The 22,922-nt window shown below is 38.1% G+C and overlaps 1 protein-coding gene across 5 annotated transcripts in view; it reads right to left on the reverse strand.

Moving 5' to 3' along the window:
• Positions 1-9,734: 9,734 nt before the first annotated feature.
• Positions 9,735-22,922, reverse strand: part of CNTNAP5 (contactin associated protein family member 5) — an 818,968-nt gene continuing 805,780 nt past the window's right edge. For all 5 annotated transcript variants that reach the window (XM_077153509.1, XM_077153505.1, XM_077153506.1 and 2 more), the window contains 3 exons: positions 15,877-16,095; positions 12,177-12,248; positions 9,735-9,983 (listed from right to left, as the gene is read on the reverse strand). In XM_077153509.1, the coding sequence (XP_077009624.1) occupies positions 9,787-9,983; positions 12,177-12,248; positions 15,877-16,095 (488 nt within the window). In that variant the 3' untranslated portion in view covers positions 9,735-9,786. The remainder of the gene's footprint in view (positions 9,984-12,176; positions 12,249-15,876; positions 16,096-22,922) is intronic.

The following is a 22,922-nucleotide window of genomic DNA, read 5'->3' on the forward strand; positions in this document are numbered from 1 at the left end:
TTACTCAGCACTGTCCTTAGTGCTGCTATTTCCTCTCAAGGGATGAACGAAACACTCTTGGACTTGGATTTCAGTAGCCCTGGAAGTTGTGTCAGAAGTGGGCATGGCCACAGCTCACAAGACATTCAAAGTGCTTTGGGGTCTGGTCTCTGGCTGAGATTTATAGGTGCTGAGAAATAATGTACCTGATCAAATCCAGGCCCACTGAAATTCTTTTTGAGCTGTAATGAAGAGTAAAATCCTTTCATTTAGAGTTAAAAATTAGATTATTAAGTAACTTGAGGTTCCCCCCCCCCATGTATTATACATCTGTTTGGGCAAATAGCCCTCTTTTCCTCTTCTTTTATATCACAGGACTAAACTAAATACAGGTATGAAAAGGAGAATTGGCATTAACAGAGTCCTTCAATAACTTCTAATTTTACTCTATTTTATGTGTTTAGCATGTAGCTTATAAAATACAAGGGAGAAAATCTAATTTTTTTGAGTAGATGAAGCATTATTTAAAAAATCAATTATACAATGAGGAATTGAACCTCAGAGATGAGGAGGGTCTTATTTACTCCTTGTCATTTAGCTGCTAAATAATTGGAGGAGATGGGATTTGAAGCCATGGGTCTCTGGCTAAAATTGGAAGGATAACTGGAAAGGCAATTTCTCTAATATTATAACAAATATTTGTTAAGATAATTGATCTGTTTTATAATTTAGAGTCTTAAACTATCTTTTGTAGGGACATCTCAAAAACTTTCCATGAATTATCTACAAATGATTTATTCAAGGTAGAAAAGCTATAACTCATGTCAAAACAGGATGGAGAATTCAAGAAAAAGCCCAGAACAATCCTCTTTCTAATAGCTACTGAGCTCCTGTACTGAACAAAGCATGGGCTGACTTTTCTCTGCATCATTTTAGTTAATTCTAGATGATATTTGTCATTTGCATTCCACAAATCACAAAATACATAAGCAATGATAGCTGGTATTTATGACAGACTCTGCTGATCATGCATCATGGATTTTACTGAGAGACTTGTAGACAGTATCTAATTTCATCCTCAGAGTCATCCTCAAGATCTCTGAGGCTTTTGTTTAGTTTTCTTTTATTCCAAATTCCGTATGAGAAAACTAAGGAATACGGTCACTAATTTATTTCAGTGGACAAAACTAAGGAATTGGTTTGTATGGTATTTTTACCCTGGTTTGCCAGTTTCTGATGTCCATGTTTCCACCATAATATACCCTTTGCACATTATTCCTTGTTGCACCCTAGCTTCTCCATCCTCTTAACTGACTTCATTCCAATTTCCACCCTACTTCTACACTAAGTGGCTCTGAAAAAGAGTCATTGGTGCTTTAACCTTTCTAAAGCCAATGGTACACTACCTATTATCCTCTTAGTCTCTTACTGGAATTTGATTAAATATTTTGTTCTCTGGGATCAAAAAGTTCATAGGGTTTTACTTCTTCCGCACTGCACACTTCTCAGTTTCTCTGGCTGGTTCCACCTCCTCAAATAGATGATTGTGCCTTGCTGTCTTTTCTAGTTACCCTCATACTCTAAGGTAGATGATCTGATTCCATCTCCCACTTTCCTTCCTACACACACATACCTACATACATGCACACACATGCATAAATACATGCATATGTGCATACATATGCATGCACATATGTTTATATTCCTGTAGCTCCCAAAGGTTTCTCCAAACCAGACGTAATTCCTGAGCTGCAAATGAATGCATTCAATTACCTAACCAATATGTGCATTTGATACCTAGTTGGAATCTCCAAATTTACAAAATCAAACCTAAACCCATTATATACCCTTCTCACTTCACAACCCTCATTCTCCAAAAAAAATTAAAAAACTAAGTTCAAATTCTGCTCCAACCTATTCAGTTGCTTAAGCCAGACAGTTGCATCTTCTTTGAGTCTTTTCTTTCCTCATACCCTCTCTCCAATCCATCAGGAGGCCTTGTTGGTTCTGTCTGGACCCAGTTACTTTTTACAGTTTCTACTACCACACCCTTCCCCAGGCTTCTGACCTAGCCCCTAACCCTTCTTCATTCTCTCCTTTTGTTCCAAATGATCCGTTGAGCAGCTAACTGATTTTTCAAAGGGTAAATCTACTACTATTACCCTCTTGTTTAAAATTCTCACTCAGTCTTTACTCTCTGTATGTTGACTGACTAATACATTCACAGAAGTCTTAAAAACACGGCATAAAATGAATGCTGTTTCATAATAGTGAACGTCTAGTCTTTCAAATATATAAAATCCAGTTGGGGTCAATCCTTTGTTAGATGAAGTAGCAAAGAATGTGAAATGGAAATGTGGCTGCTGTGACTTGGCACAGATGAAAAGAGGCCCTGGGTTGAGTGTGTGAAGCTGAAACTAGGATAGCTCCAGAGCCCTGAGCTTGAGGTTTTACCAAGTCAATGAGCTGATCGTATGCACATTAGAGCCAGGTGGGCAGATGAGGCTAATTCGACTGAGCAATGAGAAAGCCTACAACAGCACTTACAGGGATGCCAAAATCAATAAACCCAAAGAGTGGGAGTTTCATGTTTCTCTAGCAGCCCCACAGGTCATGTTGTCTGAAAGTTAATGATCTAAGGAATGATAATGGGGGCTAAGGGATTAATTGTTTGATTCTTCATTAACCCAAGAAAACACAGCAAGACACATTTGTCTTCCACACAAAGTCATACAAAATTCTCTCTTTATTAAATATACATTATTTACAGTTCAAGTCTTTCTTCTGTACAACAGTAACCATAGAAAGCAAAGAAATCTAAGGCTAACTTTTATTTTTCCCCATACAGTGTATTAAGACATATTACATGGTCTAAAAAACTGACTTGGGTTGAGGCAACGTCACTTAGAATTTTGTTTTAGGAACAAAAAAATCAGAAGGTGGAAAGGAAAAGTTAGACTCCAGGAGATCCACAAACGGAAGTGACCTGTTTTGTGCTTTTACCATAATAAAGTCTGACGTATATGTATGCATATACATACACATATATATATATATATGTATGCATATACATATATATATAAAAATGGAGGAGGAGTCATTTGACCTTTTTATTGTTTGCTTGTTAAAATCAATCTCCCTACTGTTTCTTATTCATTAAAAAAGAGGACTCATATGCCATAGTGAGACTAATATCCCATCTGAGATAGATGCAGTAATGATCTATCATATAGATCAGCAAACTATAGCCTGTGTGCCAAATATGACCAAACACTTTTTTGTAAATAATGTTTTACTAGCACACAGACACACCTATGTGTTCATGTATGATCTATGGCTGTTCTTGCCACAATGGTGGAGTTGAGTAGTTGAGACAGACACATCTAGCCTGCAAAGCCTAAAATATTTGCTCTCTGGCCCTCTACATGAGAAGTGTGTTGACTTCTTCCGAGTCATGTTCCAAAGGTGTGCTCTTGGCTCACCCTCCACCATTCCCAGTGACAGCTCTGTAGACTTTTTGCCTCTTATAGATGACAGAGAGAAGCATCAATCTGAGAAAGGATAGCATATCTGGAGGTCTGTCAACTACAAGGTTCAGAAGTTGAAAATTCTTGGTCTTGGCCCAAATATGGAGTCTCTCTCAACAATATAACTGTGTTGTTTTAAGCAAGGTTTGGCTTTCTTGTTTTGTTTTGTTTGTTTGTTTTTTTGCTTGGATATTTAAGGCAGGACAAGGTTATACACACTGACACTTACTGCCATTTAAACAGAAGAGATTATATTGAAATTTCATGTAAAACTTCAGGATTGGGGTTGGTTATAATGGAAAAGTATGACTAAGCAAGTACCCATTACTATTTTCTTTAAAGTTGCAATGAAAGAGACTATTTATAGAGAGGCCCATCTCAGAACCTGCAAGGTACTACAATGGTCCTGCTGCATACCCAGTACCTTTTCATGCCCTCTGAAACCACTGCTAGAGTCTGAAGCAGGTAAAAGTAAGATAGTAATGAAAATTAGATAATGATTTAATTACTGAATTAGTTAGCTTCGCTTTTTGTCATGGCCTCAGATTGCTCTCCTAATTTTGTAGTGCTATGATTTAAAGGGTTTCCCTGGAAAGAACTGAAGAAGATGGCTTTCTATATAGAATCAGAAGGTGGATATCTGTCAGTACTCATGATCAGGCATGGAGAGCATTTTACCTTCCTCTTATAATGACATACTTAGTGATGTCAGGACCAATGAAGGGGAGAGATGACCATTAGACTGATTCCACAGCCCCAAGACCTCCATCCAAGGCTCTATAGATTCAGGATATGGACCTAAGAATCTTAGTGACAGTTTATTTTCCCTAGAGTTTCATCTCGATGAGGACATGCTCAATCTGAGCAGCTGAGATCATTGTGGTGATAGCTCTAAAGCACCCTGGGAAAATCATGATGAAATGAAGCATTTAAAATTAACATGTCACTGGAAAGGGTTGTCCAAAATGTCATGCAAAGGTGAGTCAAGAATTACTTATGCACAGCCTGTGATAGTGCCCCTATCCTTAATGTGTGGGACTGTTATTCAAATGCACTGAAGGGCTTCCAGAAGGAGGAGCCAGGAAAGTGGGGAAAGTTGTTGCCTTTGGGGGAAGCAGCAGCCATCCTCACCTGGGACAGGAATGCCCCATCCTCTTGATATGTGTGCGGCCACATGTGGCCTAAACGCAAAGTGATTCCTTGCCTTAATCTTTGCTTATGTCTGCTCAGCTGCTTTGTAGACAAAAAACATTAGAAAAGACTGACGACTGGCTTACAAAGCACGTTTCACTAAACAGTGTGCTTTTTGCTGTTCCTCTGCAGTGCAAACTAAGAGATAAATCATCCCCCAAAAATGCAGTGCAGTTAAATAGTAGAAGGAATTCAAATAATTGACAAAATAGAATGTGTCTCTCCATACCAGAACTACGTATGTTGAATTTCCTGGAGGAAGCTGGAATAAAAACCCTGTTTTTACAATGTGTTTATATTTTTCCCTTTAGGAGGTTCAACTATTTGGAGAGCAGAGCTGAGTACTAGAGACAATCAATATACTATAAACTGGATGGCTTAAAAAGTAAGAGTGTGGCTGTGGAGATGGAAGAGAGGTTGGCAAAGGTGCAAGAACAGTGTATGGATGGAATTCAGTGGTGCTATGTGTCTTTTAAAGAAAGCATTTTCAAACTGCATGAGAGACATGAAATAGCATTCAGTTGTCTTTGAAGTATCCTGAAGGTTTTGAGTTTGCCTGTATATTCTTCCATTTCACACCTTTGTCATCTGCAGGAACAATAGAGTTTATTTATTTATTTGGTCCCCAGGTGACCTGTAGGGTAATTCAGGGTTAAGTAAGTCCAAGCTTTTCCACTAAGGAAGAATGAGTGGCAGAGGTACACACCTTATCTCAAATTCCTCTTGGTAGACTGGTGTTACAATGTGGTTTTGATGGATTGTAGCTATGGGGGAATTCAAAGGATGCCAGGGAACAAGAGGACAAATTGTCAAGGCTTTTCACAAGAAAGAATACAATGGACCTGATTCCCAGTGCCCTGAATGCCTAGGAGGAAGATGCTTTGCTTGTACCCTCCCAGTGATGCTCCTGTGAATGAATGAGCTTCCTGCACACAGGTGACACACATGAGCTCTGGGTTTGGAAAAGTTGACCCAAGACACAGAGGGAAACCTCTCTTGGACAATGATTTTCTGGCAATTATTGACTGAAGGATATATTTCATCTGGTTCTGAGATCTTCCTAAGGTGAGGGAAATGGTTCACTGGGATAAAGGAAGTTTTAGAAAAGGCTGGATACAACAAAAACCCCTCAAATAAGTGTCTCTAAGTCTGTAAGAGCAGTGACATGAAGCAGATAATAAAGAGATGGTGACAAAAGAACTGGGCAAAGAAGAGGAGGGGGCAGAAGTGGAGGTCATTGCTTCCTCCCCAAATAAGTTCCCGAGTTGTCACTTAGATGTGACCTTGGGAAGGAGGACTTTTGGAGTCCTCTGACCAGAACTGAAGCAAGATGGAAAGAAGTCAGCCTGTCACAAAGTACATTAGAGATGGGGATGATTTTCTCTGGCTGTCCCTAAGGAGTCAATACACCCCCCTTCCTCCTTAAGAATGTGTCAGCACAGACAGATATTTTTTTTGAGGAGACACAAAGTAGCTTATAGAACCAATGAGAAATAAAATTACAAATATTTATGCAGAACTTTTTCTTTCAGTCTCTAGAAGGTGTTTTACAAAAAATAATTATTCAGGATCTATGTTCTACATTCTATAGCACTTTATGTATACCTCTATTACAACAATATCTGCCTCCCTTGCTGGTCTCTGAGCTTTCCAAGTGCCAAGGAGAAGGAATTTGTATTTGTATATCCAATGCCTAACACAGTCCCTGGAGCACTGGGTATTCAATAAATACTTCATGGAAGAATAAAGGAAGGAAGTGAACAATCTATTTCTTTTGCTCTGATCCTACTATTGCTACCCTGTGGTGGACATGCATCTGATAAAAGGCAGAAGAAAGACTAGTACCATCTATTGTATTACTAAGGGAAGCAAAAAATGTTGTTTTAAAAAATCAGCCCCAGTATCCTAAAGATAAATCTCCCATGTACAATTGAAAGTGAATACAAGAGACTAAGCTATTCATAAAAAATATCTCTGGAGAAACAACAAATGTCTTTCTCTGCAGGAATTTTCACATAGAAACCATGGTAATCTAAATTATGCACACAATGAACGACATGATAGGTGTAAATATATTTTAGGGTGAGTGAATATACTGTTCCTAGCATAAAGATAGGTTTGTTTGGTGTACATGATATCAATGAGACAAACATCTTAGAATTTGAAATTGCCCAGGTTTTTTTTTTTTTTTTTTTTGGTTTTACTGTAGCTGACCGATTCCATAAACCTTGTAAACTGCAGCTACCAAAGACTGAAGGTTAAAAGTGGAAGAGATTATGGTGATGCAGTTTGTTAGAGCATGCAGTCAGGAAACCAGAACACCAACATAGCAAAAGGCATCTTAGGATAGATGAAAATGCTTTCAATATCTAAATATTTAGTTTGGGAGTATAAGTGTTCAAGGATCAAAACACTTTCAAAAATTGAATGATTGCCTAAAACCACATAGGTTTTGGTACTACCAAGGGAAAACAGGCAATTAGCATTTATTCCTAGCTATAAACTATGTTTAGTTTTGGAGGATGGAGCTTGCTTGCTTTTCATGTACATTTAATGAAAGTTGGGGTGTGTTCTTGGGCATTAAGAAATAATCCAACTCTGTAAAAATAATTCTGATTTAGCCCTGAGACTCCACTTATAAGAGTGGTGTGCAGAATACACTATGTCTTGGCATTTGTCTTTACATTGCCTGTACAAAGTTCTCAGATATGGGGAGGTATGCAGATACAAGAGGAGCAAATTCTTCTCCTTATGGAATTGGGTACAAGCATATTTAAGTAGAAGAGAAAAGTAAACACTCTATGAGTTGGCTTATGCTAGTCTTCTTTTTCTTCTATCAGCTTTATGTCTGCAAAGCATAGACTGCTGCTCAGAGAGCTGAATAATGAGGAGTTCCAACTTTATTACTTGCCCCTTCCTTTTCCTTTCCATTTCATTACTGGAGATGCTTCAGGCTAAACCTACTGCACTTTAGAATGACTTTCATTTCATGGGACATAGGAATACGTGGCCAGGCAAAAGGCTGATTTATATAGCCTTTTCATGGAAATAGAAAATTCAAAAGTGAAAACTGGAAATAAGGGAGGGCAGGGCAGGGACAAGCTAGTTTCAAAGAGCATTCCTCTTATTAAAAGATCATTCATCTTATTAAAACGAGAAGGAAAAAAAACTGTGCTTTGGTAGAATCACTTTAAGATAAATATAGTAGGAAAAGGATATAATGGGGTTGCTGAGAAGATTAGGTAAGAATCAGTACAAAATTTTAAATTAAGAATGTGTATTTAGAACAATATTCTGAAGTTAGGAAAGCATGATTACAAAATAAATCTTTACCCCACATTTTCTGCTACTGGAAGAGAAAGCTGTGGCCTGGAAATGGGATGATTGAATGAGTTCATCATTGTGAGTCTTTTCATGCAACTGTTGTGTTAATTAATCAGATGAATTATACACACTGAGAACAAGATAGAACAGTTGCTAACCATCAAGGCTGGCGAACAGCAATGAGGAAAGTGCATTACAAATCAAATCTGTCTTGCAAAGAGAGTCGGCATGTATTTTCCACATCTGTGGATCATTATATTGGCATTTCCAATATACTGGAACATTTATATAATTTCCCCCTTATCTTTTCCTCCAAGATGGTCCAGAGGCAAAAAGTAAGTCATATGACTGCAGCAACATCACGAGGATCCTTTCCAACACCTCTTGGATGAGCTTGAGTTGCCTCTTTAAAGGAATGGCTATGTTTCTTTGATGCTGTGTATCAAAAGGGGTAAAGACTCTAAAATTTGACACCACCTCATCTGCGAGTTTAAGCCTGCCAAAAAGATGTTTGTCCAGGGCTCTTTTAGGCATAAGATGCAGCAGATTTGAAAATGCAACCTGCTACAGAACCTAAGGACTCTTCTGAAATCAAGCTTAGAGAGACAACAATGTCACATATCAGTCAGTGCATGGTAAACCTCTTAGAAAATTGCTCAGCCAACAGAGTTTGATTCATTATGTGTGCTGTAAAATGTGAAACCCACATTCATTTTCTTCAGCAGATCTTTAGTGAGTGGATAGAAAGGAAGAATTCTGTTTGGTATTTCTCTTCTTTCATGCAGGTTTTTTCTTATGCTGAATTAAGATAGATTTAGCTCTTTCATGGAACCAGGTCCTATTTTAGGCTTCTTAATTAAATATATAATGCAGTATACATATATGTGTGTATATGTATATATATATATATATATATATATACATACACACACACACACACATATACATATATTACCTTGGTAAATAATCCCAAGAATAATCTAGCTAATGGGAAGAGACATTATTGAAGTTATCTAGTTTGTAGGTGCTTTCTCTTTAGCTTCTAGTTCCAAGCAACTATTTCCCATGTTTCTCCTAGGTTGATGCAATTGTGTGTTGTTCTAAAGTGACAGGAGTAGAAAAATTGCCCTCTACTATTAGAAATCCTATTTTTTTAATTGCCAGAGAATACAAGTCAGGGTGTAAAAAGGGGGTGGGTTAGAGCACTAGGGTTGCACATGGCAAGGAAATTTAAAGCAACATGAAACAAACATCTCTTGTTCCTTTCAAAATGCTGGGGAACCAACCCAGTCTTCTAGGACCCTCTGTTTCTATGCTGGGTTCTCCCCTATGAATGGACTTCAGATGGTGGAGAATGTTAGGAAGGACTGTTACAGGTCTGAGTCACAGAGGTCAGGGGCAAGGTAAGCCTGCGAGATTGAACGGCTATGAAACTGAAGAGCTCATTTTGGAAACTGGAAAGTACAGAACTGAATATGTACTTATGCACACATGTGTCTCTTCCTTGGTCTGGAGTAGCAAAGTCGGTCACAAGTGGCCATTCTCACTGCAGTAGGTGGTGTCAGAGCGGAGGGCAGTGGCCGTAGTTGCCTGATCTCCTGGGCAGGAAAGAAGGGATAGATGCTGTGTGGAGGCAGGTATTTTCCAAAGAAGAAATGGCAAAGAAATGAGGGAAGGAGAACTGTCAAAATTAAAAGACAGCAGAGAGAAGAGAAGAAAACAATTATTTTGTTTTTAAAGGAGTACTAGGTGACCCTGCAGTTTTTCAGATGAAATATTCCCGCTTGCACTCGCTCACTGTGTTTTGCAAATCAATGTCATTCCTAAAGGAGCTGTCCAAATTTTCTGGATATTCCTTCTCCTTCATCTGGTTCGTACGATGCGACTGCTTCTGTTGGTAAAGGAACCGGGTCATGATGCCAATGATGCAGAAAATGATGAATATCACCACTGCTATTACCCCTGTAGAAAAAAAGGAAAGGAAGAGAGAAGGAAATCGTTACAGGCTATACAGGCATGGGACGTGATGCAGTCTAGACAAGGGAGGCACTTAGGAGGAAACAACAAAACCAAAAGTCTCTGCCACACTTCCAGAAATAAAGACCTGCTGAAATGCTCTCAGACTTTAGTAACTAAAATAAATCTCAGAATAACTATGGAGGAAACCAATTTATATTATACAGGGGCCTCTCTGATGGAACAAGAATGCCATTGCATAAATAATGGAGCTGGACTACCAAATCTTTTCTTATTAAGTTTCTCTAACATGCTTTAAAGCATGTGTCAGAACGGTTTGTATTTAGGACCTGACTACTTTAGAATGACTTAAGGATCCTAGAAAATAATGTTTCAATATCACACATTCCAATGCATGATTTCCTGCTGGAAATTTGTTTATGCTACATGTTTTTTTCCCAGAAGAAAATATTCCATTAGTAGTGAAATGGTTACCATGCTTTAAGGGAATTCCTCTCTGCTCTGCAGTCTCCTAGATGCCGTTTAGTTCAGAGTAGTTATGTCTATGTCTTGAGAGTCTCAGAGTTGACTAAGATGACCAATTGGTGTTAAGCATTTCAAATTTCCCCTTCTCTGACAGCATGTGATCATGCTGTTTCTGCTTTGCAAGTTTTTCTGGCTGGTCATAAGGTCTCATCCCTACATTTGCCAGGAAATCTCTTGGGACACAAAGAGCACAGTCAGCCAAGGAGTGGCAAACATTTGGAAGTGGGAGAGTGCATCTCTGCCTCAATGAAGGTTTCTCCACATTAAAATATTTGAAAGGAATGTCTGATATTCAAAGGCAATGTATTCCTAATGATTTTATATTTTGCTGATTCATTTTTCTAAATGGAATTGATATTGAAAAAAATTATTTTAGGGAGTTATTTTTGGGCACCCTGCATTATGATTTGCATCAGCATGCATATTTGAGAGTTAGAAACACTGAATACATATCTCCTACTAACTGAGGGTAGTGCTAAAGCCACGATTAATGTCAATTACATTTTTATATTTCTACATCATTATGTGGCATTTGCTGCCACAATTTTAGAAAAAGGAAGAGAAAAACTACCCTAGTAAATAAACATGACTAAACTAGGGGATAGCAAGTGTGACTCCTCCCCCGACCCCAGACACACCTCCTATGAGTGGGCTTCAGCTTTAAGAAATGAAATATGAAATTGGTTTCTTATATGCCTGGATATTCAGGGTTTGGGACTGTGTAAACCTCTGGGAACATTCTCATGGGGATGGGATGATGTTGCTTTATTTCAAGAGACTGAAAGAAGCAAGAAAAGGGTTGGAAGAAGTCAGCAGTCACGTAAGTCTTTGGGAAACAGTAAGAAGAGGAAGAGCTACCACACACATTTCATGCCAAACAAACTTTAAGTTGGACTCTCTTAAGGTTAGAAGTTAGGGATGGTGTCACAGGCTATGGCTATGCTTCTTGGATGGAAACGAATTTAATCTGTCCCTGGTAAAACCTTAAACAGAGTTTTGGAGTCTTTCTGGTTAGCAAGACAAAGGTAGAAAAATCAAATTCCACCAGGCAGTAGCCAAATTGAGGCAGAAGAAACAGAAATGAGGCAGAGAGGCATGAGAAAATGGAAGAGTGAAGTGGGGGCGGGGGGGGGGGGAAGCTGAGCTCACAGCAGAGCAGAAAGACCTGCTTCTGTAACCATCTGTGCGGCTGGGTTTGAAACCTAAGTCCTGCGGGTTTCACTCTGCTCGTTAGATCTAACCCAAATCACTTGGGTTGAGAAAACCCGACCAGAACGCGGTCCCAACATGCTTCTTCCCAGATGTAGTTTTACTGGTTTGCTTTGCTTGTGCTCTAGAAACACTGACAACTGGATGAGATGAGCATGATGCACGCACGCTGCCTTTCGGCAAGCAAACGCTCCAGCTGTTGACTAGTGTCAGATGCCGGATGGATAAGGAAGTGGCTGCCTCCGCAGAGCAGCTGGCGCTGGGGGAGAAGCCGCCTTGGTTTATGCAGCACCCGTGAAGATTCATGAAAAAGACTGCAGAATTGTAGATCAACTGGAGCTCTGGGTATTCTACGGCCATAGCTAACGAAGGCTTCTGATAACTTTCTCCACAGTCCAGGATCACTGATAAATTTTCTGCTTTCAGAAACAAAGAATGCTTTACCTCCAATGACGGCCGAATCACTGCGAACAGCGTTGGTAAGTGGTTCCCGCTCATCTGCCTTCCCGAAGGGATCTGAAAGGGGTCAAAGAAACAAAACCTCATTCCTCACTCAAGGGACCTACAATGTGGAAATGAGGACGAATTTCAAACACACATACACAAACAAAAAGCAGTTTGACTCTGCTTGTGTCCCATAGCTCCTTAGCCCTGTTAACTTACATGTAAATTGTAGAATAACAAATTAACCCAGATGATGGTGGCACCCTGCCCCTATGCCCTCAGCTGGGCCCTCATGTACCCTGCTGCATTGCTCCTCAGATCGTGCGTATGACAAGGACTTCTAACCTCGAGCACTCCTGTTTCTCTGCCTAAGAGCTGCAAGATGATTCCATTGACAAGGAAGGACAACAGTGTCATAGAATTAACACCCCCAGGAGCAATCCCTGCTGATGAAAGAGGGACTGTGCTCCATGGACATTTATTATGTAGAGGTACTATACATGCATTACCACATATGGTACAAGAAAAAGAACATCAAGCTTAAAGGCACAGGAACTTGGGTTCAAACCCTTGTTTTGCCACTTGTCAGTCGCATTGAGCAAGGTAGATAAACTTTTCAATAAAATTTTGCATGTTTTAAAAGGGGGCCATGCCACCTTTATGGATGTTTAGAGTGCACATGTAATTTTAGGACCTGGTGAGTGCTATGAATTCAATAAATAGCTGTTATTAATGCCATATCATTTAATCTTCAGGAAATGACTATGGTATGGATATTGTTTTTTTATCTTATTCCACAGATAAAGACACTGAATGTGAGCCAGTCAATAACTTGTTCAGTTCTGCAGCTCATTCATGGCAGAGTCAGGATTTAAATCTCCAAATGCCCAGTCATGCCATTTCCATTATCCTTCACTGCTTCCCAGTGAAGAAAGGAACTCAGTTCCCATTCTTTGCTCATAATTGATTACTTAAGGGGCAATTAATTATAAACTACCTTGTGACATCATTAGCGAATTCTCTTATCTATAAAATGGGAAAAAATGATAGTCTATCTCACAGGACTTTGTAACAATTATACAAGTTCATTAGTAGTTTTATAATGGTACATAACACATTGACGGCGCTCAATAAGTCTTGCTTCTAATTATGTTTATGTTGACCATTATGCCTCTTTATAAATATTAAAATCTTAACCATCCATCAGAGTTCAGATCATAACTTCTTTTTCTTCCTCCATTCAACACTGATTTCCACCACATTTAACCCTTGTAAAAAACTAAAGCCTTGATTTCACCAAGTTTTCTAGATGCCATATATATTGATGAAATGTTGATACTCATACTCAGTTTACTAAGTTTAGCCCTCTTGTATTTATTTAAGCCACAAATAAAACACATCAGCTCTAATAAGATGACAACTTCAGTCATATGACAACAAAATACTGGCATCCATGTTCAATGGAAACCATCCTGGAAGGAGATTTACCCATTTATTTCAATTGTGCTGCCTCTGTTCAGGTCATGTCTAAATTGGTTTTAACAACTTCAAAAGAATCCTTTAGTTTTAATGCCTCCCCCCACCTTGAATGGTGAAAAAAAATGATGATTCAGCTTAATAGTATACCTCACAAATGTATGGAAAAATCTTCAGTCTTTGATGATTAATTGGATGTTGCAATGGCTAAGTGCTACTGGAAACCAATCAGTTTTCCAAGAGTGACTATTTTTGCACCAGTTATGACAGTGAAAATGGTATATTATACTGTCTTCAAGTGATTCTAGAAGAATTCACAAAATATTTGAAACACTAAGCAAAATATTAGCCAAGAGCAGCATTCATCTAGAAGTGTTTGTGTAGCATATAGGGATGTTATTAAAAGATAAAAGTCAAAATGGTACTAGAGAACCAAACCCATATTATAGATATTTTATTTGAAAATAGAATGGGGCTATGGAGAAGAGTTCTTATGGATTTAAATGCTTCATGTCATCTTTTTATGTCCAAAGTGTATGATCTAACATTTTATAGAATTCATTGTTTTTGAAATGTTTTAATCCTCCACCTGTACCTCATGGTTAATCCTTGATTATCAAACATTCTAAAGCCCTTCAGGAAAAGTATCTCTTCTTACAGAGCATTTGTTTAATGGTCTCCTTCCTTCTGAAACCTGCAAAAGCCTTGATATGCGATTGCGCATGACCAGATTCTCTCTACATCTATCATCACTTTTTCTAAGAATTACTTGCTCCTTTCTTTGTGATCTGTACTACCCAGAACTCTGCTTGTACTTCTGTTGTAGCATTAACCAGACTGATGATACTCAGGTGTCCCACCTCACCCCCATACCTTTTGACCCATAAATTTGCACCAGATTTTCAGTTTAATGAAATTAGGAAATTTGAGGGTTTGTTTATTTATTTATTTAATCTGCACCTACCACTGAAGTTAACATAAAGTAGGTGTTTAATAGATGCATGATGAGTGAGACATGCAAGACAATGCCAGACGACTTTTAAAAATAAAAACGATAAGATGTAGGGTATAAATGGTTATCCAGGACATTCGTGGAAGAGCAGAATGATGGATATGTTTAATTTAAATATTTTCTAAAATATAAAAAATAATAAGAAGCATTTCTTTTATAAAAATAATTGCTTTGTATTAAGAGTCCTTGGCCAAGGGTTTTGGATAAAGTTACTCTCTTCTGAAACAGCATCTATATTTTTGTGCAAATTTCCCAATTTTTTGGCTTGTTCAGTAAAGCAAACCAACTTTTTTTCTTCCTATCTACACATCAGATACCTATCACAGATCATTGTTGGAAGAGTCATCAACTTGCAAGAAAATCACCATAGTCCAAAGCACTTTGTAACAGTGGGTTTTCAACAATCACCGTCATTCTCAGTGTGCGTTGTGAGAGCGTGGGTGATGAGCAGTATCAGAGTAACCTACAAAGTTTTATTGAAAAAAAACTCAGACTGATCCTCAAACTGCACAAGTCATACCAATATGAGCAGTCAAATTGAACATTTGTTCAAATCTGAACAAAGCAACCATCCTGGATATTTAGAAATAGTTCTCCAAAATATCTGACAAGCCCTGCTCACTCTTTTAAGAACTACCACAACTACCTAGTCTGAATGCAGATTCTACTATTTTTACATGTCTATCTATACGATATTAATATGTTAAACCCTCATTTTAACTAAGGAGGATGGTAATTCAAAAATGATAGAAAAGATATTTTATAAAATGGAAACAAGATGCATGATTTTGCTGTTAACAGTGCTGTAGGTATTTCTGATCTTTATAAAAGGAATAATTTTAATTACAAGAATCATAACATCAGTCCAGCAACCAGCCTGCCTCCTTGCCCATTTAATTCCCCAATCCTCAAAACAGTAGCCATTTAAACAGTTCTGACTAAGCATATGGATGTATATCACATATATCAATACATAGTATGTGATACATGCAAATCTTCTTCTAGTTCTAATTATCCATAATATTTAAAATACAATTACATTAAAATATGCTTAAAATATCACCCACAAGAGATTATTCAGATGTTTTAACACCTGCAATCATACAAAGTAAGAAACCCTTCAACCTGGAAGCCTCTAGAAGAAAACACAAACAGTCCTAATGAGGGAAATTCCCTTAAGCATTCTTTTGGCTATTTTTCACTTGCAGGTACCTGATGAAGAATGCACCGTGGTTACTGCATTCACATCCACATCCATCATGGAACCACAACTGGATTCTGTCAAAGTCCCTTGGACAGTCACAGGTGCCATTGTGGCATGGCGAAGGGCTGCCTTCAGAGGTGCTATGTGGTTGTACTGGACTGAAGACAGACATCCAACAAAACCCAGAGTGTTTGCTTTGGCAACTTCAGAATCCAACCCGAGCTTCTCTGCAAAGTAAAAAACAATAATTTTTTTTCATTTTAAAGCTCCGCTTGGCATCCCTTTTAAGTAATGTCTGAGAGTACATAAATTACCTTATCATTCTTTGAGTAAAGAAAACTCTCTCCTGTCCTTAAACCCCTCCCTTGCTACAAGCACCAATACATCGACTGCATTTCATAGAAAACTGTTAAGGCTACCTTTGCTTTGAAGTAAACAAGACTTCACACTTCTAAAATTTCACCCAGAAAATATATGGGTAGTAACAACAACTTAATAAATCTTTTCTAAATGCCAGACTTATAATAAACTTTATGTCATTATTTCCATTAGTATTTAATGATGGATGCCTATTATTAGTGTAATGCTACATGGTTTACTCTGACATTTCATATGAAACGTAGCAAGTGCAAACATGAAGAGAAATGGACAGAGAGATGAGAAATCAGAATCATTTACCTAGAGTTTTATGCATTTATTATTTTAAGTCTCCAGTATAGACTGGCTATCTAGTCAAGATTTTGACCTGCTTGGTTCTGTCTCTGGTGCTGATGGATGAGCATGGGTTTTCTATGCCAGCACTCAACTTTCCAAAGTATCTTAGAGTCTTTAGAAAAGATGAAGATACAATCATTTTGGATTCACAGAAAAATAACTTGTCTCACTGGTTTCAAGAATTATTTGAAATAAAATTGCTCAGTATCCCATTTCTATCTTTTAACTAGGAAAATTTGAACAAATTGCAATGATGCAGTTACATAAAACCAAGTGATCATATTGAATGCATAATATGCCATTTTAAATTATCTTCGACATACCTACATGGTTCAAATGGTAATTTCATAATGACAATCTGTTTTCTGGATGGGGTGGGGCTGTCCTATCAACCAGGGTAGATTATAATTTAATTCAATTCACAAATGTTCAAAGACTGCTTCCATTCATCTCCAAGTATATAGTAAATTGGCAGTATTAAGGAAGAGATATGATGAAGAGAATTTAGAAAAAAATGAGAAATTAGCATAGTTTAATTATGCCTTTTCTAAAATGTGTCCTCATTTACCCTCTCCCTTCAACAACCATTCAAACTTAACCAACATCTCATCCTTCTCTTAGTATATAAGAAAGGAAAGAAGACACATGCATTCGTTTTATTCAGCTGCTGTAACAAACTAATACAAATTTGGTAACTTAAAAGTGTGTTAAGTCTCAATGGGCTAAAATCAAGGTGTCAGCTGGTTTATATTTCTTCTGGAGGCTCTAGGGGATAATCTGTTTTCTTGCCTTTTCCAGTTCCTAGAGACAACCCACATTCCTTGGCTCATGGTTCCTCTTCCTCTATCTTCAATGCCAGCAATTTTGCATCTCTGTGACTTTCTTCCATTGTCCTGTCTCTCTCTGAATGTCCACTTCTGCCTTCGTCTTCCACTTTTAAGATCCCTTGTGATTACATTGGGCCCACCTGGATAATCCAAGATAACCTCTCTATTTTAAGATCATCTTATAAATAACCTTAATTCTCCTTTTCCTTGTAATCTAATGTAGTCACAGATTCTAAGGATGAGGAAGTTGACATCTTTTGTGGCCATTATTCTGTCTGGCACACCATATCTGAGATTCTGTAATAACTTCCCAGGTGACAATAATGAAAATTCAATAAAGATGTGGAAAAAAAACCCTCTGCCTCTTCGGGATGAGGGAGGAAACTTATGTCTTCCAAATATTCAAAAAAAAATCCTACAGTGGGATTACATATGTGTCATTTACCCAGCAAATGAACACACTATGTGTAATTCTTATGACAAGCTTAAAATGCATGTGTCCCATAAGAGACTTCTTGGACATTGTTATCTAATAGTCATCCAGATGAAAAGCAAATAAATAAATAAATACAAAGCTTTAATAAAGACTAGTCACTATTTTCTTGGGTGGCACCAGGACTCGATGTACCAGGCTGTAACCTAGAATACCCTTTAGCTACTAAAGTGTATTAGTAGTCAGCAAGGGGAAAAGTTAGAGATGAGAAGTATTTAAATAAAGAGGAAGAAGGAAAGAGAAGGGTATCATGAACTGGCATGAAGCTTTCGCATTGTAGGATTTCTAAGGAAAATGGCATGTCATTGTAGTCATCAGGGTCCAACTCAAAAAAGCCAGATCGCATTTTCAGAACTCAGTCGGAAAGAGGCCTATATTGGAACCAAGGTCTTTGGAGGACATTACTGTAGTGACTGTCACAAACACAAGCTCCAGGTATAAGAACAGGCACATGGATAAATTTGAGGGAAGGCCAAAAAGTGACATTCTCTCATTAAAGGAAGAATTACTGTGAAAATCATGTTATCTCCAGGGAAGTGTGTGCAACCTAGATATGTAATAAGGTTAAAAACTTGAGTTATTATCATAAAGAAATGAAGAGACATGGGAGATGACTCCCAGGAATGAATCTAGACCTGGCACCATGGGATCAACAATTACACCCTGACCAAAAGTGAGAAAAAGAGTGTAATTAATAAAGTATCGGTGGCAGACAGAGTTCAAATACAGTCAAGAGGCTCCTTTGGAGGTGGCTCTTATGCAAGTTTCAGGTAGACTTTGCTACCTATGACCTGCCAACCCACAACCTGGACCATTCTAGCCAATCCTAAATGACACCTAGGGCAATATATAAGATTCCACAAGGGTTCCACGCACTAGGGTAACCTTCCAGAAACCTACAACCTCCAGTTGGGTCCTTGGTCCAGATAAATACTGAAACCTAGCCCAGCCTCTCCAGAATATCAGACAGGTCCATCTTCCTACCCCATATTAGTGACAAACCCTTCCAGTGTGGAAAATTTATAATTGCCATAGCCCAAACATCCCTAAAGAGAGGTATGGAAAGATCAAAGGTGATGGTGGAATTATACATAGAAGATAGGACTTATCAAATGAATATGAATGCTGAATCATTAATTTTATATCTCTTTTAGTCTCCAGTATTTTAGAGCAGCTAGAGGTAGAAGTCTAAAAGTATGAAATTGTAACCCATGTCAAAATTTGAAATATGTTCTACAACTAATTGTGATGCTGTGCTTTGAAATTTATAGCTGTTTTGTATATATGTTATTTTTCACATATATACAAAAGAAGAGGAAAAAGTTGATTGTGATGACAAAAAAGTATTTAAGCCATCTAGCCTCCTATATTCTGGAACAGCTAGAAGGAAAGATATGAGAGGATTGTATGGTAGCCTATGACAAACTCTGGGATCTGTCCTGTAACCACTTGTTGAAGAGTGCTTTGAAAACTATTGCTTTTTTATTTCTTCGCTTTGTATCTATGTTATACTATACAAATAAAGAAAGCTAGAAAAAAAAATCAGAATGTTGAAGAAAAGCAGCAGGCATAGCACAAATGCTGTTGCTATTGGCTGCATCTGTGGCCCTTCTGGAATTGGCAATGATTCCAGCCCCAGATGAATCTAGAGCCTGCAGTTCAGACCTGGCTACCACTGACCTTTGGTTTCCACCTAGTAGCTGCACCACAACCTAATAACATTTATTGACTTTACTCACTGCATTTCTTCCTCACCCAGCCCTGAGGAGCCACTTGGGGACCCCATGGGGCAGATAAAGAAACTGAAGCCCAGAAAATATCAATTGCACACAGCGGGGAAATGCTGGTAAGGATTCATACCCAGGTAAGCTGACTCCGGAGCCCAGAGTCCAGAACTCCTGCCCTACAAGAAGTGGTGTCTGCAAAGGAATGCCAAAATCTCTAGAAACTGTTGACCAAAAAACTTAGTGATAGTAATGAGAAAAGTCCATGAAAGCCGCAATAAAGGGTGATGCTCAGCTTTTCATTGTCTGCCACCAAGGAGGGACTCTGATTGTAAAATTTCCAGGGCAGGTCAGGAGGGGTTGGCAATTCTTAAAGAAATCCTTTGCCATGGGTGGGGTCTTGGTGGGGGTGCCTCATCCCTCACCCTCTCAACCCATGTTCTCCTGCATGCATCTCATCATTAACTCACATACCTTGGTCTCTGCTGAACCAACTGCTTGGGTTGTCCAAAGGGATAAGGATCCAGGGCCGTAAAAGGTCTAGAAATTTAATGACCTATTCACAGCTAGGGAAATATTTACCAAGAGCAGTAAGTAAAGCACAGGCATCTGAGATTTAAGGAAAGACAATTCAACCCTACAGAACACCTAGGGCTTTATCTGAGCTTCTACAAAAGTTTCACACACTAAGATTACATTCTAGAAACCTACAACCTTGTTCTAGTTTGCTAGTTGCCAGAATGCAATATACCAGAAATGGAATGACTTTTAAAAAGGGAAATTTAATAAGTTGCTAGTTTACAGTTCTAAGGCTGAGAAAATGTCCCAATTTAAATGAGTCTATAGAAATGTCCAATCAAAGGCATCCAGAGAAAGATACCTTGGTTCAAGAAGGCTGATGAAGTTCAAGGTTTCTCTCTCAAGTAAGAAAGCACATGGTGAACACAGTCAGTTTCTCTCTCAGCTGGAAGGGCACATGGCAAGCCTGGCGTCATCTGCGAGCTTTCTCTCCTGGCTTCCTGTTTCATGAAGCTCCCCGGGAGGCATTTTCCTTCTTCATCTCCAAAGGTCGCTGGCTGGTAGACTGTCAGCTTCTCATGGCTACATTGTTCTGCTCTCTCAGAATCTCTCATTCTCTAAAATGTTTCCTTTTTTATAGAATTCCAGTAAATTAATCAAGACTCACCCAAATGGGTGGAGACACGCCTTCAGCTAATCCAGTTTAACAACCACTCTTGATTAAATCACATCTCCAGGGAGATGATCTAATTACAGTTTCAAACATACAATACTGAATAGCAATTAGAAGAAATGACTGCCTTTACAAAATAGAATTAGGATTAAAACATGGCTTTTCTAAGGTACATACATCATTTCAAACCAGCACAAACCTCTAGATGGGTTCCTAGGTCAGATAAATCCTGATATGCAGAGGGACCAGCCACTTCAAAAACATCAACTAGTTCCATCCCCCTATCCCGTATTATCAATAGCCCTTCCAACATGAAAAATTTAGAATGGGCATAGCCCAAATACCCCTAAAGAGTGGTAGAAGGATCGAAGGACAAGAAGGAGTAAAACAGAGAAGACAGGATTTAATAATTGAGTATGACTGCTGAATCACTATATTGTTATTTCTTTTAGTCTCCAGTGTCTTGGAGCAGCTAGAAGGAAAAAAAAAACTAAAATTGTGGGAGTGTAAACCACACCAAACTCTGCAATCTATTCTATAACAACTTGTTACACTTTGAAATTTATTGCCTTTTTTTGTATATGTATTTCACAATAAAAAAATACAAAAAATAAAAAGAAAGAAATTAAGAGAATAAGTGTCCCTAATAAGTGTTCCTTTCCATACAAAACCTCATGTTATGATTTCTTAGATTCTTACAAAAAAGATTAGGATGGTTATAAATTATTTTTGCTTCTTTGAATACTGTTGAAAAACACATGGTAGGGAATAATTCTTAGTAAAAAATAAAAGCTGCAAAAACTCAAAATTCACCATTCATTTAAATCTACTATATTACATTGTAATAATTTTTCTTTTAATGTTTTATTTTTATTCTTCTAGAAAGTTCTTCAGGTATATGTTATCATCATCCCAAATTTACAGATGAAGAAACTGAGACTCAGAAAAATTAAAAGGCATACTGGAAGCATGCATGGGTGGTTCAGTAGTAGAATGCTCACTGCCATGCAGGAGACCCGGGTTTGATTCCCAGACCACACACACACACACACACACACACACACAAAAGGCATTCTGGAGATCATGTGGCAGAGTTGAGGGTTCAACTTCAGCTTTTAATAACTTTAAGTGGCAAAGTTTTCATCTAAACTCTGCTGCCTCCCAATTAATCCCCTCCTCCAATCTCATCTAGTAACTCAATTTTACATAAATTAAGAATAATGATCACAAATACTAAGGAAAGCATAAGTTGTTAAGATCGAATGCTTTACAAAATTCACCAACCATATATTAAAGGCATAATGCATTTCCTAACCTATTTGTTTCCGTGTGTACGTTACAATTGTGTTTAATTCATGAGGAATCAGAGGGTAGGGCAGAGCTGGTTTTTGTGCTGAATTAGAGAATAAGTATCAAAGATAAATTTAATATGAATGTGATGACTCACAGGCAATAGAATGAGAACCCAAGCAAAGGCCTTTCCACTGGAAAATAATCTTCCTGGAATTTTCTGCTGACTCATAGAAGTTCCAACTGAGCAAGGAGAATTAAAAATCTCTCCTTCATGGCATACCCCATTACTTTAAAAAACATGTGACTCTTGTAAAAAAAAAATCTACCACACTTTCCAAACTTCTCATTTATAATTGACTTAATTTCTTCCTCTCAATACATTTTAAACCATTGAAATGTAGTTACTGATTCTTATTTTAGTAGAAGCCCTCTGACCTCAAATACCATTGTAGAAGCAGTTTGGTGTATTGAAAAAGAACAGGTCGGAGATTAATAAAGCCTGAGTTGAGAGAATCATGTCCTTGCACACAGAACTACATTTCTTCATCTCTGAGCCTCAGTGTTGTCACGTGTAAAACAGTGATTGTAGTACGTGCCTCATGAATTGTGATGGAAATAAACATAGTAAGGGAAGTAAGAGTCTGTATCCGTAATTGCATTGACTATGATGTGGTGAAAAAGAAGGAGGAGGAGGAGGAGGAGGAGAAGTTGTTCTTCATGATAGTGATCTTTTACAACTCCTAATAGTCATTAGTTTCGAACTTCTTTGCCAGGATTCAATGTTCATGTAATTCAGTGCTCAAGCAATATT

This window comes from Tamandua tetradactyla, chromosome 3 (genome assembly GCF_023851605.1).
Source record: "Tamandua tetradactyla isolate mTamTet1 chromosome 3, mTamTet1.pri, whole genome shotgun sequence".
In the NCBI taxonomy this organism is placed as follows: Eukaryota; Metazoa; Chordata; class Mammalia; order Pilosa; family Myrmecophagidae; genus Tamandua; species Tamandua tetradactyla.